Below are 12,275 nucleotides of genomic sequence, written 5' to 3' on the forward strand. Positions count from 1 at the left end.
ACAACTTCACTTATTGTCAATTGATGTTAAGTTTGATTGTTAACATATGCTACAATTTAATGGTTCAACTACCATAACTAACAATCCTGAAGTTCCTATTCAACAAGCAGAAACAGCATTAGTAAGTTTTTGGAACATTATAACAAGAGGGTGCCTATGCCACAATTATGCCAACTGATGATTTTGATGCTATTAGTGCAATTTAAGTGATGATTCTGATGCACTTGGATCATGTGCATCTTGGAGGGCAAGGAAGTTATTAAATTCGACACAGACTGTTTTCCTCTTAATTTTAAACCCATACAGAATTATTTCCTTTTTGCTTTTGGTTTTAGCTTTTAAGTAATTTTACTTTATAATGGGAGATGTTGTGAGGTTCCTTTCTTTCTTTCTTTCTTTCTTTTCTTTGTATAAAAAAAAAGGATCGAAATAGTAACATTGAAGCATTGTTCAAAGGTTAAGAAGAGTTTCATGATGCTCGGTTTCTTTGAGCAATCCCTTAAAAACCTTCATAGCCGGTGATGTTTATTGAGGCCAACTTTATCAACTTGTGACGGTTTATTAATCAATGGCGTTGCTGAGGGGGAAGAAAAAAAAATCTAAAACTTAACACTACTATAGTTATTTGGAATATCAATTGCTTTATACACGACAGATTCACAATCAGATTTCAAACCAAAATCAGTTTTTATATGTTATTGGAAGCTTTGGTCATATATGAACATCTGACAATTTACAGCAAATAAAGGTGCGTGTTGTTATATCTACATTAGGGAAGACGACACTGCTTTACTAAGACAAATACACAGGTAGCAAACGCAAGTATATTTCAAGAAAAAGAAGAATGTTAAAAGTGAACAGTGTAATCTTCTTTCTTTCAGAATATGTTTTATATTCAAACAGACCACTCTGTTAAGACCAACAAAAAATATGGAAATGGTCGATATCTATATAAAATCTTCCGTATAAACAAAGATAATTCCAAATCAGGAAATCTACCAAATTAGACAATTAAACTCTCCAGGCTGCAATATATTCCTTCTATAAACATAAAATTCACTGCTTCAAACAGAAAACTCACAGCAAAATCACTGGTTTTCCATATAAGCATAAAAAAGCCGTACTTTTCGCTAATTAAAACTACTGTTTTCCAAACATAAGAGTAACTCAGTTACACCATAAAAGAAGGAACAATTCTTTTTAAGTCCCCTCGTTTAAGATGAATAAATTCAATCACAATCAACACAAATCATAAAATGGAAACAAAGGAAACGTTCAAGTAGAATATAACTCTTACCTGTTTGTGATTCTTCAAGTGAAAAAAGGAACAATTTTGGGCTATCTAAAATGCCAAAGAGAGTCCTTCCACTTTTTGTTGGCAGCTGCAGTTCCGAAGTTGAAGTAGGGAGTGTATGGATCGCTTCGGAACTCAATTAAAGCAAGAACATTCCTCCTACTTTGGCAGGGAAAGTAAAACGCACGAAACCAAAAATCCTTCTTCTTCTCACCAGAAGCCAAACAAACAACAGGAAGAATATGTTTAAAAATTTCGCGGGATTTTACTTTCTTACAAAGATTTTGTTCCAATTAAAAAGAGATGGAAAAGTAAAGTACAGTATTGGTTTTGTTTAGGTTAGCTTGATGTTACGTTTGGTATCGTCTGTTTCTTTTTTATGTCCTTTTCGAAATCGACGGATTTGATTTTCTTAATTATTTCGGAAGACTAAAGGTAGAGGTCAATTCGGCAAGCTGCCACGTGGGTTTTGCAATGGTTACTTTGACTTACGGAGATGGTGGCCGCGTGGATATAAGATAAGCTACGTGGGATGGTGGGATGGCCCTAAGAAGAGACAACAAGGATAAAGGTCAATGAGATTTTATTGGTAAATAAAAAAATAAAAAAATTTGGGTAAAATACTAAAATTGTTGTCATATATGTTGGCCACCATTACAGTCGTATTAAGAGTGACTGACCATTTATCTCCATTTGCTTACTAATAAAATGAATTTGTTGGGAATAGTAAAAGAGGTGGGAAAGATATAGGTGAAATTATTTGGATGAAATTTATAAAATTTTTTATTAGAAGTAATTAATTAAAAATTAAAAGATTTTATTATATAAATTAAGTGTATAAAATTTAAAAAAATTTAAATATTTTTATTATATTTTTACATAAATATTTTAATAAAAATATTGACAAAATTTTTAATTGTTAAATAAATATCAATTAAATTTAAATTATAAATAATATTTTTTTAATTTTTTTTATATATTATTAATCTTCAAATTAAATTTTATTAATCTATTAATTTAAACTTTTTATTAAATTATTTTTAAAACAAAATTTCACCTATTTCATCTAACAAACTTTATATAAGTTTTGAATCTCACATTTAAAAAAAAAAAAAGTGGGATCCATAATACTAATAAAAAAAAAAAAAGCAAAAAGGAGGTAACAACACGTGAATTTTACAGTAAAAAACAAACTGCAGCATTTATATATAGGATTGAAAAGGACGTATGTCTCGAAATAATGGACTTTGCAAATTGTGATGGCTACCTGTTCAGCGTTTCCTTCCCCTCCTTCTCGGTCTTTTTTTATTAATACCTGGTGGACTTTTGCTACCCGTTCATCATTTCTTTTCCCTTCTTTTTCTCGGTCATTTTTTTTTAATACCTCGTGGACTTTTATGAAAATAAAGTCTTTCTAAAAACGAAAAGAAAAGAAAAGAAAAGGGTTGTTGTTTTACTTGAATGACTTAATCTTCTTGAATGAACCATCATGTAATTGGATGAGTATTGGGTGGTTGATAACGGTAAGATTAATGAGATGTAGCAGTGCATTTATTTTGACAATATCAGTTGAATAAGAAGTAGAAATATACTACAATTTAACAGTTCAACTGCCATAACTAACCATCCTGAAGTTCCTATTCAACAAGCAGAAACAGTATTAATAAGTTCTTGGAACATTATGATAAGAGGGTGCCCATGCCACAATTATGCCAACTGATGATTTTGATGCTATTAGTGCAATTTAAGTGATGATTCTGAAAGACAAAGAGGCAAGAGCCTGTGTGATGCACTTGGATCATGTGCATATTGGAAGGCAAGGAAGTTATTAAATTCGACACAGACTGTTTTCCTCTTAATTTCAAACCCATACAGAATTATTCCCTTTTTGCTTTTGGTTTTAGCTTTTAAGTAATTTTACTTTATAATGGGGGATGTTGTGAGGCTCCTTTCTTTCTATCTTTCTTTTCTTTGTATATAGAACATATACAAAGGATCGAAATAGTAACAATTGAAGCATTGTTCAAAGGTTAAGAAGAGTTTCATGATGCTTGGTTTCTTTCAGCAATCCCTTAAAAACCTTCATAGCCGGTGATGTTTTTTGAGGCCAACTTTATCAACTTGTGACGGTTTATTAATCAATGGCGTTGCTGTGGGGGAAGAAAAAAAAAATCTAAAACTGAACACGACTATAATTATTTGGAATATTAATTGCTTTATACACGACAGATTCACAAGCAGATTTCAAACCAAAATCCCATCAGTTTTTATATGTTATTGGAAGCTTTGGTCATATATGAACATCTGACCATTTACAGCGAATAAAGGTGCGTGTTGTTATATTTACATTAGGGAAGACGACACTGCATTACTAAGACAAATACACAGGTAGCAAATGCAAGTATACTTCAAAAAAAAGAAGTATGTTAAAAGTGAACAGTGTAATCTTCTTTCTTTCAGAATATGTTTTATATTCAAACAGACCACTCTGTTTAGACCAACAAAAAATATGGAAATGGTTTTTTTTTTTTTTTAATGCAAAATGGAAGAAGGTTTCTGTGGGTGGTGACCAGGGAGAAACAATTTAAGATGCAAAAAGGGTGAACGAAGGAAAAGAAATATTTAGGAAAATTGATTTTGGCATTTATGAATATGCATTCCCATTTCCCACCAGCCCCTGGTTTTATATTAGTTTTCCTTTTCTGGATTAAAGCCCCGTGTTTTTGGTCATGAACATTTGCTGGATTAAAGCCCTGGGTTTTTGGTCGTGAACATTTGCATATCTAAATTTGTCACTTCCACGAAATCCAGCGACTATCTGTTTCATCTTCCAAGTAATTATCGATTAGGAATCTAGAGTCGTAGCAGCGTGGAAGATTTGATTTTAAGGTGGTGTCATTCGGTTGGAACACTATCAATGATAAACACAAGTTATACTATCGAAATTCTTTTTATCTAACAACTGTTTTGTTTAGTCATAGACCTCCATGGATAAACATCAAAGGCAAAATATACATACATACACACACACACACACTCACACACACACACACACACATATATATATATATATATATATATTCTTGTTTTAGAAACAAATCAGAAGAAATCTCAAACAAATACTCTTGCGGAATATTTACTCATCCTCTAATAAACCTTCCCTTTATAGCCACAAAATTCACAACTTGTTCTCTCCTGAGAGTCTCTTGATTGCCTCCTCTTCCACTATTTTGTTCATTTAATTTACAGTGCCACCCTCTTTACACTGTATGATGTTGCTCAGCCTCAATCAAAATATACAGTATAGTGACAACACCAACTCACAGTTGTACCTATAATCAAGGCTCCGAATGTTCAGGAACAGCATCTGGTAAGGATGGTGACGATGCACCACTAATTCTGCTAGGCACTGGTGTGTTCCTTCGAGATTGGCGTTTTGTGGGTACTAACACACTCTCATTTTCTTCTAACTTAAGGTTAAATTCCTCCTCCCCATCACCATCCTCTTTGAAAACTGGATGGACATACGCATTTTGAAGATACTGTTTCAAATTGAGGTTTGGCTCCTTTGCCCGTTCCAAAGTGTCTTTCGTCATTGCTTCCTGAAACAAACGACGGGAAATATTAATAGTGATACAAGGGTTTTTTTTTAGGTCATCGATTCATAGAAGAGAAAAATTAACAAGTAGAGTAAAAATAAGCAAATCATCACTATACGTAAATTGAAGCTGCAGCTCATCTATTATTCTGGTAGCAGTCATTTACTTAATTTCATTAGATAATGATAGTGATGAGAATGAAAGCTTGTTATGAATTGAATCATTCAAGTTCAGAGAATTTTGTTTGATTCCTTATTTGTTGTAATCTGTTGTGATTTATTGCAGGATCCATGATTTCTTTAGCTTATTCAAAAATAAATCATTCAAAATACATATGAGAAACCATCACTTGTAATGTGCAAGCACCAACAAACCTGTAAAGGATATCTAACAAAAGCAGGTTCATAGCGGGCTTTGCAGAATCTGTGAAACCAAATTGTGAGGACAGCGAGAGCAATGAGAACTGGTGTTGACTGAGCAGCACTCTTTGTACTTAACAATCCAATCAGAGCAACTTGCGAGATAACCAATGCAGTTATAATGCGTCCATGGACATCAGGCCAGAATGCGGCAGCACTCTCATACTCTTGATTGTAAACATTAATGATCTATATTTTCATAGAAAAAAAACAAAAAAAAAGAAGAGAGTCAGACACAACTAAAGAAAGATTCATTTACCACTGTACTGAATATTCCATAACTAAGTTCTTTACCTGATGACGGAAGACAACATAAGCTAGTCCGAAGAAAACTATAATGAAAGGAAGTAGAACAGGTGTCACAGTAGCATAAACCAGGCCAAGTAGAAAATAGAGTTGTATACGAGGTTCTCTACTGTTGAAGCTCAAACTTCCTGGATTCATTGCCTCCTCCCTATCCTTTTCGGTTTTCACCAAGAAAAAATTCTTCAGGTGGTAAAGTATAAGCGATTTCAGCATCAAAATCTCTGCTGCTATTCCAGCCCATCCATCAACCATGATATAAGTAATGAAAAAAGTTGCTTGTTGTGGTACGGCGACACCAATTGTTTTAGGAACTCTGCAAAGGAGGAAAAAAAAAACCTGTTTATATCGTAATGAAGGCATATTTGACACCAAAACCAGAAACAGTAAATGCAAAATTCCTCACTTATGCAGCTAAATATATAGAACTCCACAAATAATATATGTTTCGACTTTTGAAAGGCATGGTAGAAACAATTGTAAACTTAGAAGCTAGCCCAAGATATGTCCATAAAAGAAAAATCCCTATGATTCCATAAGATACAAATCTTCAGCCAGTGCCAATTAAATTCTTGGAAATCTAGCAAAGGTTTCCGCTAATCAACAGGAATCACACTTTTGTGTATAAAATGTAATTACCCCTTTAAATTGTAGCAGAGATAGTCAGACGACTACAAGATGCTTTTCCTTGTAAATGTAACCATTTTAATGGAGAAAACCAGTCAACTGAGAATCTATACCAAAAGCACAGATATTTGATACTACGTATGAAAGGACACCCATGTATAAACAGCAATTGCATCACTTAAAGCAGATATACAAAAAAGAAAAATGGAAGGAAAACATACTCATTTGCTGATTGCTTAATAAATGAGTTTAGATGATCGAGTGCAGTGCCAGCAATTATGCTGCCGAGGAACACATTCACCAAATTGAAAAGATAGTATCTAGTTGCTGATCTCCTCTCTAACGATGATAGTGATGTGAATCCTTCAAACTTGGACATAATCATCAATATTGTTGGCAGAAAAATGAGAAAGAGCTTCAATACAATACCAGGTAGAAAACCTTGGATAACTGATTTAATAAATTTTCTGCAAAGGAAAAGAGGTAATATCAATTGTTATAGCAAGGTGATCTAAATAATGGCTCAAGATTTTGAGATTAAAAAGGAACTAACATTTCAATTAGGGGCTTCAGGAATGGTGCTGCTTTCTCAAGGCTCTCAATGCTGGCCAGAGCTTGTACAGATGCAATTGGGATCATGAAAAAGAAAGTCAGGAAGAAGAATGCTACAGCCATGATCAGCCTCCTAACTGCTAGTGAGACGTATGGAATTGCCAGGTTTTGCCAATAGACATCACGTGGCTCAGGCGCCCACTCTGTTAACCAAGAAGTTGGATTCCTGGATTGTTGGGTTTGAGCACAAACAGCTGCACCCCATCGAGATTTAAAGGAAACAAATGCTGCTGGCATTATGGATTTTGGATCTTTTTTTACCCTCTCTCTCTCTTCAGCTATCTGAATATGAAAATGAGCAATCATTAAATGCGATAATGCAAAGTAACTCGTATTTCAAGGTTGGATCATTTAATACAACAATGAAAGATATTGCTTAAAATATGAAACAAGAACAGATTTTGGCATTTTCTTGTGGTAGCAATAGTTAAAGTAAGCTGCTTCGTAGTTTTAAAAACTTAGGCTCAATAAATTGAGTCAATCTAGAAAATGACTGAGGCTTGGATGCAGCATATGAGAACAGGCTTGAATCTTTTGAATGAGTGAACAATTAAATCAAACAATCACAAAAGAATGTGCATGATGAAAAGGAAATACTTACTTCCTTGGATAACTTATCAATTTCAGATATGTGATAATCAATGGCATCCACTTTTTCACCCCAGAGCCCAAGAAAACCAGTCTGGCAGAGAGAAAATATGCTTGTCAATAAATATAAAGCAAAGCTGAATGTCAGCAAGAGACTGCAGTAACTTACCTTCATAGAAAGCCTTTTTGCATTATTCCTGGAATGCTTCAGTTGGTAATAGTCAAGCCAATTCTGCTTACTTTTCCTCTTCTCCACCAACTTAGCAAGTTTGTTTGCATTGCATGCCACCTGCATATATTTTTAAAGAGAACGAGATCATAAACCGAATTCTATAATAATCTTTGAACATTGTAAAATGACTACTATTATAGACATCTTTGGGCACGAAGTATGGAGTAGAATGGTGAAAAAGTAGAAGAAGATATTAATCATTATTATTAAACAAACGCAAGAGGAACTGACCTGATGTGTAAGATAGTTATCCGGGTGATTGACCAAGAAAAAATGCTCCACAGACTCGCTAACAGATTCATCAGGATCTGGAGGTACATTCCTAACAAGCACCTACAACAATCAAATTTCATTCAGAAGCATTTTAGTGAAAAATCTCAATCCAATAATATTGCACAATGTTGTGACTAGGAAACTTGCATGAATGTCTCAAATCTTCTTTAAGGCAAAATGGCCCCTCAGAAATTTGTAATTTGATTAATTTTCAATAGAAGAATATTTTATTGGTCTAACTGCAGTCATTCAACTAAACCTCAGGGATCAATACATCATAGAGAATCGGATAGAAGAATATCCACGAAATGATGTCAATCAATTTCATAATTTTTACACCAAGGTGAAAGTCTGCTAATTGAAGAAGTTACATCATGGGCTATATAATCTGCACATTGACCTCAAAGCATTAACCTCTCAACATCAGTATAATCATTAGCAACCCATGAAAATGCTCGAAATGTGATAAATTTCACTTTCCAAAAATATGTCTCTGCTCAAATGAAACCAAAATAATATAAAGGAAATCCATGACTTCTTCAAAATATAAAGCAAATTGCAAATTCTACAAAGATGAACAACATATTAGGGCCTACCAAAATGCAATAAATGATACGTTGTTCCCAATTCTCTTAAGAACTTCACTTATTTCAACGTTCAAGTTGATTCTAACAAACTTAAAATGTTAAATAAAGAATTCCCTAAATGAATAGCCAATCAACAAGAAATATTAAATGTCCTTGAATTTCTAATAAAGAACAAAGGTTACATGATAAGAATCCATAAAACTAAAAGTATAAATTTAAATTAATTTTGATAATAATGGAAAGAATAGATCTTACAGTAAATTGATCTGGCCGACGTTTTTCTGATGCAAGAAATTGCAACCTCATAGACGCAACTTTCTCATACTCCTTTCGCAACACATAGCATGTCCAAAAGGTAAAAGCATAAGCCATTATAATATGAGTCCAAAACCTATAACACAGGATTAAATATTATTCTACTGCAATATTTAGTGTAAAAAGAAAAAACTGATGCTCTATAACTATAATGAGTTTATCTGAATGATAGATTAAGACATTGCGATTTAAATGACAGAATAAGACAAAAGAAGTTGGCAGTGATAGAAGATCTCCTACCTATCTGATCCAAGTGGAATGTTTGAAATAGAGAGCTTGTCAATGTCACTAGAAGTTACATTCTTCAGCTGCAATTCCAATGTTTTGTTTGTGTAATTAACCGGCACTAGAACTGCCCACGCAAGGAATGCGATAGGGACAAAAATCTTTAGCCTGCATGCAAAATAACAAGAGAGCAATCAGAACAAGACAACGGATGAAATAAAAAATGATAAGGTAATTAACTTTCTTCATAGCATATAAACAAACTTCACCAGCAGAGACTAAAAAGGTGATTAATTTGCCTAGCATTTCATAAAAATTTTCTCATCTTAACCAAGAAAAAAATTAAAAATATATATAAACCCCTCAAACTTACTAAGATAAGATCAGTACAAAAAGAACAGTTAAATTGGCAAAAAAAAGCATATACAGCAGAGGTAACACTTCCTTTTAGTGCATAAGCAACAAAGTAATAAAAGTAAAGCAAGACATGAACAGTTAGAAATTGAGAGGGCCTGCAGCATACCCTATCAAGTAAATGTGCAAATAAACAGCCGAATCCAATCCAGCGTGCTCAATAAGCTCAAGTTCTGGCATTCTTAGTGCCTCTGGCATCCAATTCAAGAACCTCAAGTAGGAACGAAAATCTAAATTGACAAATTTCCTCACAAATGCTCCAGACCTGGAAGGACTGCTTCTTAAACCCTTGAGATACCATTTAGGAAAATACACCCTATCATTGAAAGGTTGAAGCCTCAATATGGCAAAGGCTAGAAAGAATACAAATGCACTGAGCAAATTAATTGCTGCTGCAACCCCTATATCTTGTATGGTCGCCATCTATATAAAATCTCCCCTGCATAAACAAAGATAATTCCAAATCAGGAAATCTACCAAATTAGACAATTAAACTCTCCAATATATTACTGCTATAAACATAAAAATCACTGCTTCAAACAGAAAACTCACAGCAAAATCACTGGTTTTCCATATAAGCATAAAAAAGCTGTATTTTTCACTAATTAAAACTACCATTTTCCAAACCAAAAACTAACTCAGTTTCACCATAAAAGAAAGAACAATTCTTTTTAAGTCCCCTCGTTTAAGATGAATAAATTCAATCACAATCAACATAAATCATCAGTAAAGGGAAATTCTTACGTGTTTGTGATTCTTCAAGTGAAATAAAGGAACAATCTTTGTGCTATCTAAAAAGCCAAAGAGAGCCCTTTCGACGGTTTTTTGGCAGCTTCGGATCAGAAGTCGAATTAAGGAGTGTAGGGATCGCTTCAGAACTCAATTAAAGCAAGAACATTCCTAGTACTTAGGCAGGGAAAGTGAAACGCACGAAACGGAAAACCAAAAACCAAAAATCCTTCTTCTTGTCAGAAACAGAAGCCAAACAAACAAAGAGAAGAATATGTTTAACAATTGCGCGGGAGGCTTCTTTATTACAAAGATTTTGTTCCGACTGTGTTCAGGTTGGCCTGATGTTACGTTTTGGTATCGTCTGTTTCTTTTTAATGTCCTTTCCGAAATCGACGGGTTTGATTTTCTTAATTACTTCTGAAGTGTAAATGGTAGTGGTCAATGTCGGCAAGGTGCCACGTGGGTTTTGCAACGGCTACTTTGGCTTTTGGAGATGGTTGACCGCGTGGATATAGCGTACGTTACGTGGGGTACGGGGATAGCTGAAAGAAGAGGAGACAACAAGAATATAGGTGGATGAGATTTTATTGGTAAATTAAAAAAATAAAAAATTTTGGACAAAATACTAAAATTGTCGTATTAACATTTATCTCCATTTGCTTATTAATAAAATGAATTACCCTTCGAACAAAATTTGTTCTCTTTGTCAATTTGCTTAATTAGTTGTAATCAGGAACAAAGCTCTCCTCGTTTATTTAAACTTTGAAAAAAAAAAAACAGGTGAGACAAACATTGTAATTTTTTTCATCATGTGGCCAGCAGCGGGCAGACAGGGTTGCAGGCATTGCCCAATGACTTGCAGTTAATGGAATTGTCACTTATCCAAACCAAGAAATCACAGAAAAAGTTTGAATGATTCGTGGCTGTGTGACGTGCAATGGATGCAGCGCGTTGAATCCGTGGCTACCTGTTCATCCTTTCCTTCCCCTGCCTTTTGTTGGCCCTTTTTCTTAATAGCTCGAGATTTTTATATGACGAGAAAAAGTTATATTGTCGCATTAATGAATATATTTTTTATTTAATTATATAAATAAATTATATTATTAAAAAAATTAATATTTATTACATGTCGTATGTGATTATTAACTGATAAATATTTATTTTAATAAATTAATTAATTATTTTATAATAAATAATATTTTATTATTATGTAATGATTTGAATGAAATAAATATATAATAAAATATAACATAATTGTTTTATACAATTTTTTTTTATCTTTTATGAAATATTAAATCTTTATAGGGAAAGAAAAGAAAAGTGTTGTTGTAATGAACCGTCATGTAATTGGATGAGTATTGGGTGGTTGAAAACGGTAACAACGCATTTATTTTGACGATTTCAGTTGAATAAGAAGTAGAAATATACTACAATTTAACGTTTAGCTCAACTACCATAACTAACCATCCTGAAATTCCTATTCAACAAGTAGAAACAGTATTAATAAGTTTTTGGAAGTTTACAATAAGAGGTTGCCTATGCCACAATTATGCCATGCCAACTAATGATTTAGACGCTATTAGGGCAATTTAAGTGATGATTCTGAAAGACAGAGAGGTAAGAGCCTGTGTGATGCACTTGGATCATGTGCGTATTGGAGGGTAAGGAACTTATTAAATCCGATGGAGGCTGTTTTCCTCGTAATTTCAAACCCATACAGAACTGTTCCCTTTTTGCTTTCGGTTTTAGCTTTTAGGTTTACAACGGGAGATGCCGTTAGGTTTCTTTCTTAATTCCTTTTCTTTGTATATAGAACATATACAAAGGATCAAACTAGTAACAATTGAAGCATTGTTCAAAGGTTAAGAAGAGTTTCATGATATTTGGTTTCTTTGATCAATCTCTGAAAAACCTTCATAGCCTGTGATTTTTTTTCAGGCTAAATTTATAAACTTGTGACGGTTTATTAATCCAAGGCGTTGCTGTAGGGAAAGAAAAAAAATATAAAACTGAACACCACTGTAGTTATTTGGAACATTAATTGCTTCATACACG

At 33.5% G+C, this 12,275-nt stretch overlaps 1 protein-coding gene across 1 annotated transcript; it reads right to left on the reverse strand.

The window, feature by feature from the left end:
• Positions 1 to 4,429: 4,429 nt before the first annotated feature.
• On the reverse strand, positions 4,430 to 10,615 carry LOC111278288 (hyperosmolality-gated Ca2+ permeable channel 1.2-like). Its single transcript, XM_022864910.2, has 12 exons — positions 10,233 to 10,615; positions 9,598 to 9,927; positions 9,090 to 9,242; positions 8,790 to 8,925; positions 7,906 to 8,007; positions 7,612 to 7,731; positions 7,456 to 7,536; positions 6,796 to 7,136; positions 6,464 to 6,709; positions 5,607 to 5,931; positions 5,268 to 5,501; positions 4,430 to 4,896 (listed from the first exon to the last, which is right to left on the reverse strand). Exons 2-12 carry the CDS (start codon positions 9,909 to 9,911, stop codon positions 4,633 to 4,635), a joined length of 2,316 nt encoding a protein of 771 aa, XP_022720645.2. The 5' UTR covers positions 9,912 to 9,927; positions 10,233 to 10,615; the 3' UTR covers positions 4,430 to 4,632.
• Positions 10,616 to 12,275: the final 1,660 nt, after the last annotated feature.

The sequence above is a fragment of the Durio zibethinus genome, chromosome 8 (assembly GCF_047325235.1).
Source record: "Durio zibethinus cultivar Kanyao isolate XHJ-2024 chromosome 8, ASM4732523v1, whole genome shotgun sequence".
In the NCBI taxonomy this organism is placed as follows: domain Eukaryota; kingdom Viridiplantae; phylum Streptophyta; class Magnoliopsida; order Malvales; family Malvaceae; genus Durio; species Durio zibethinus.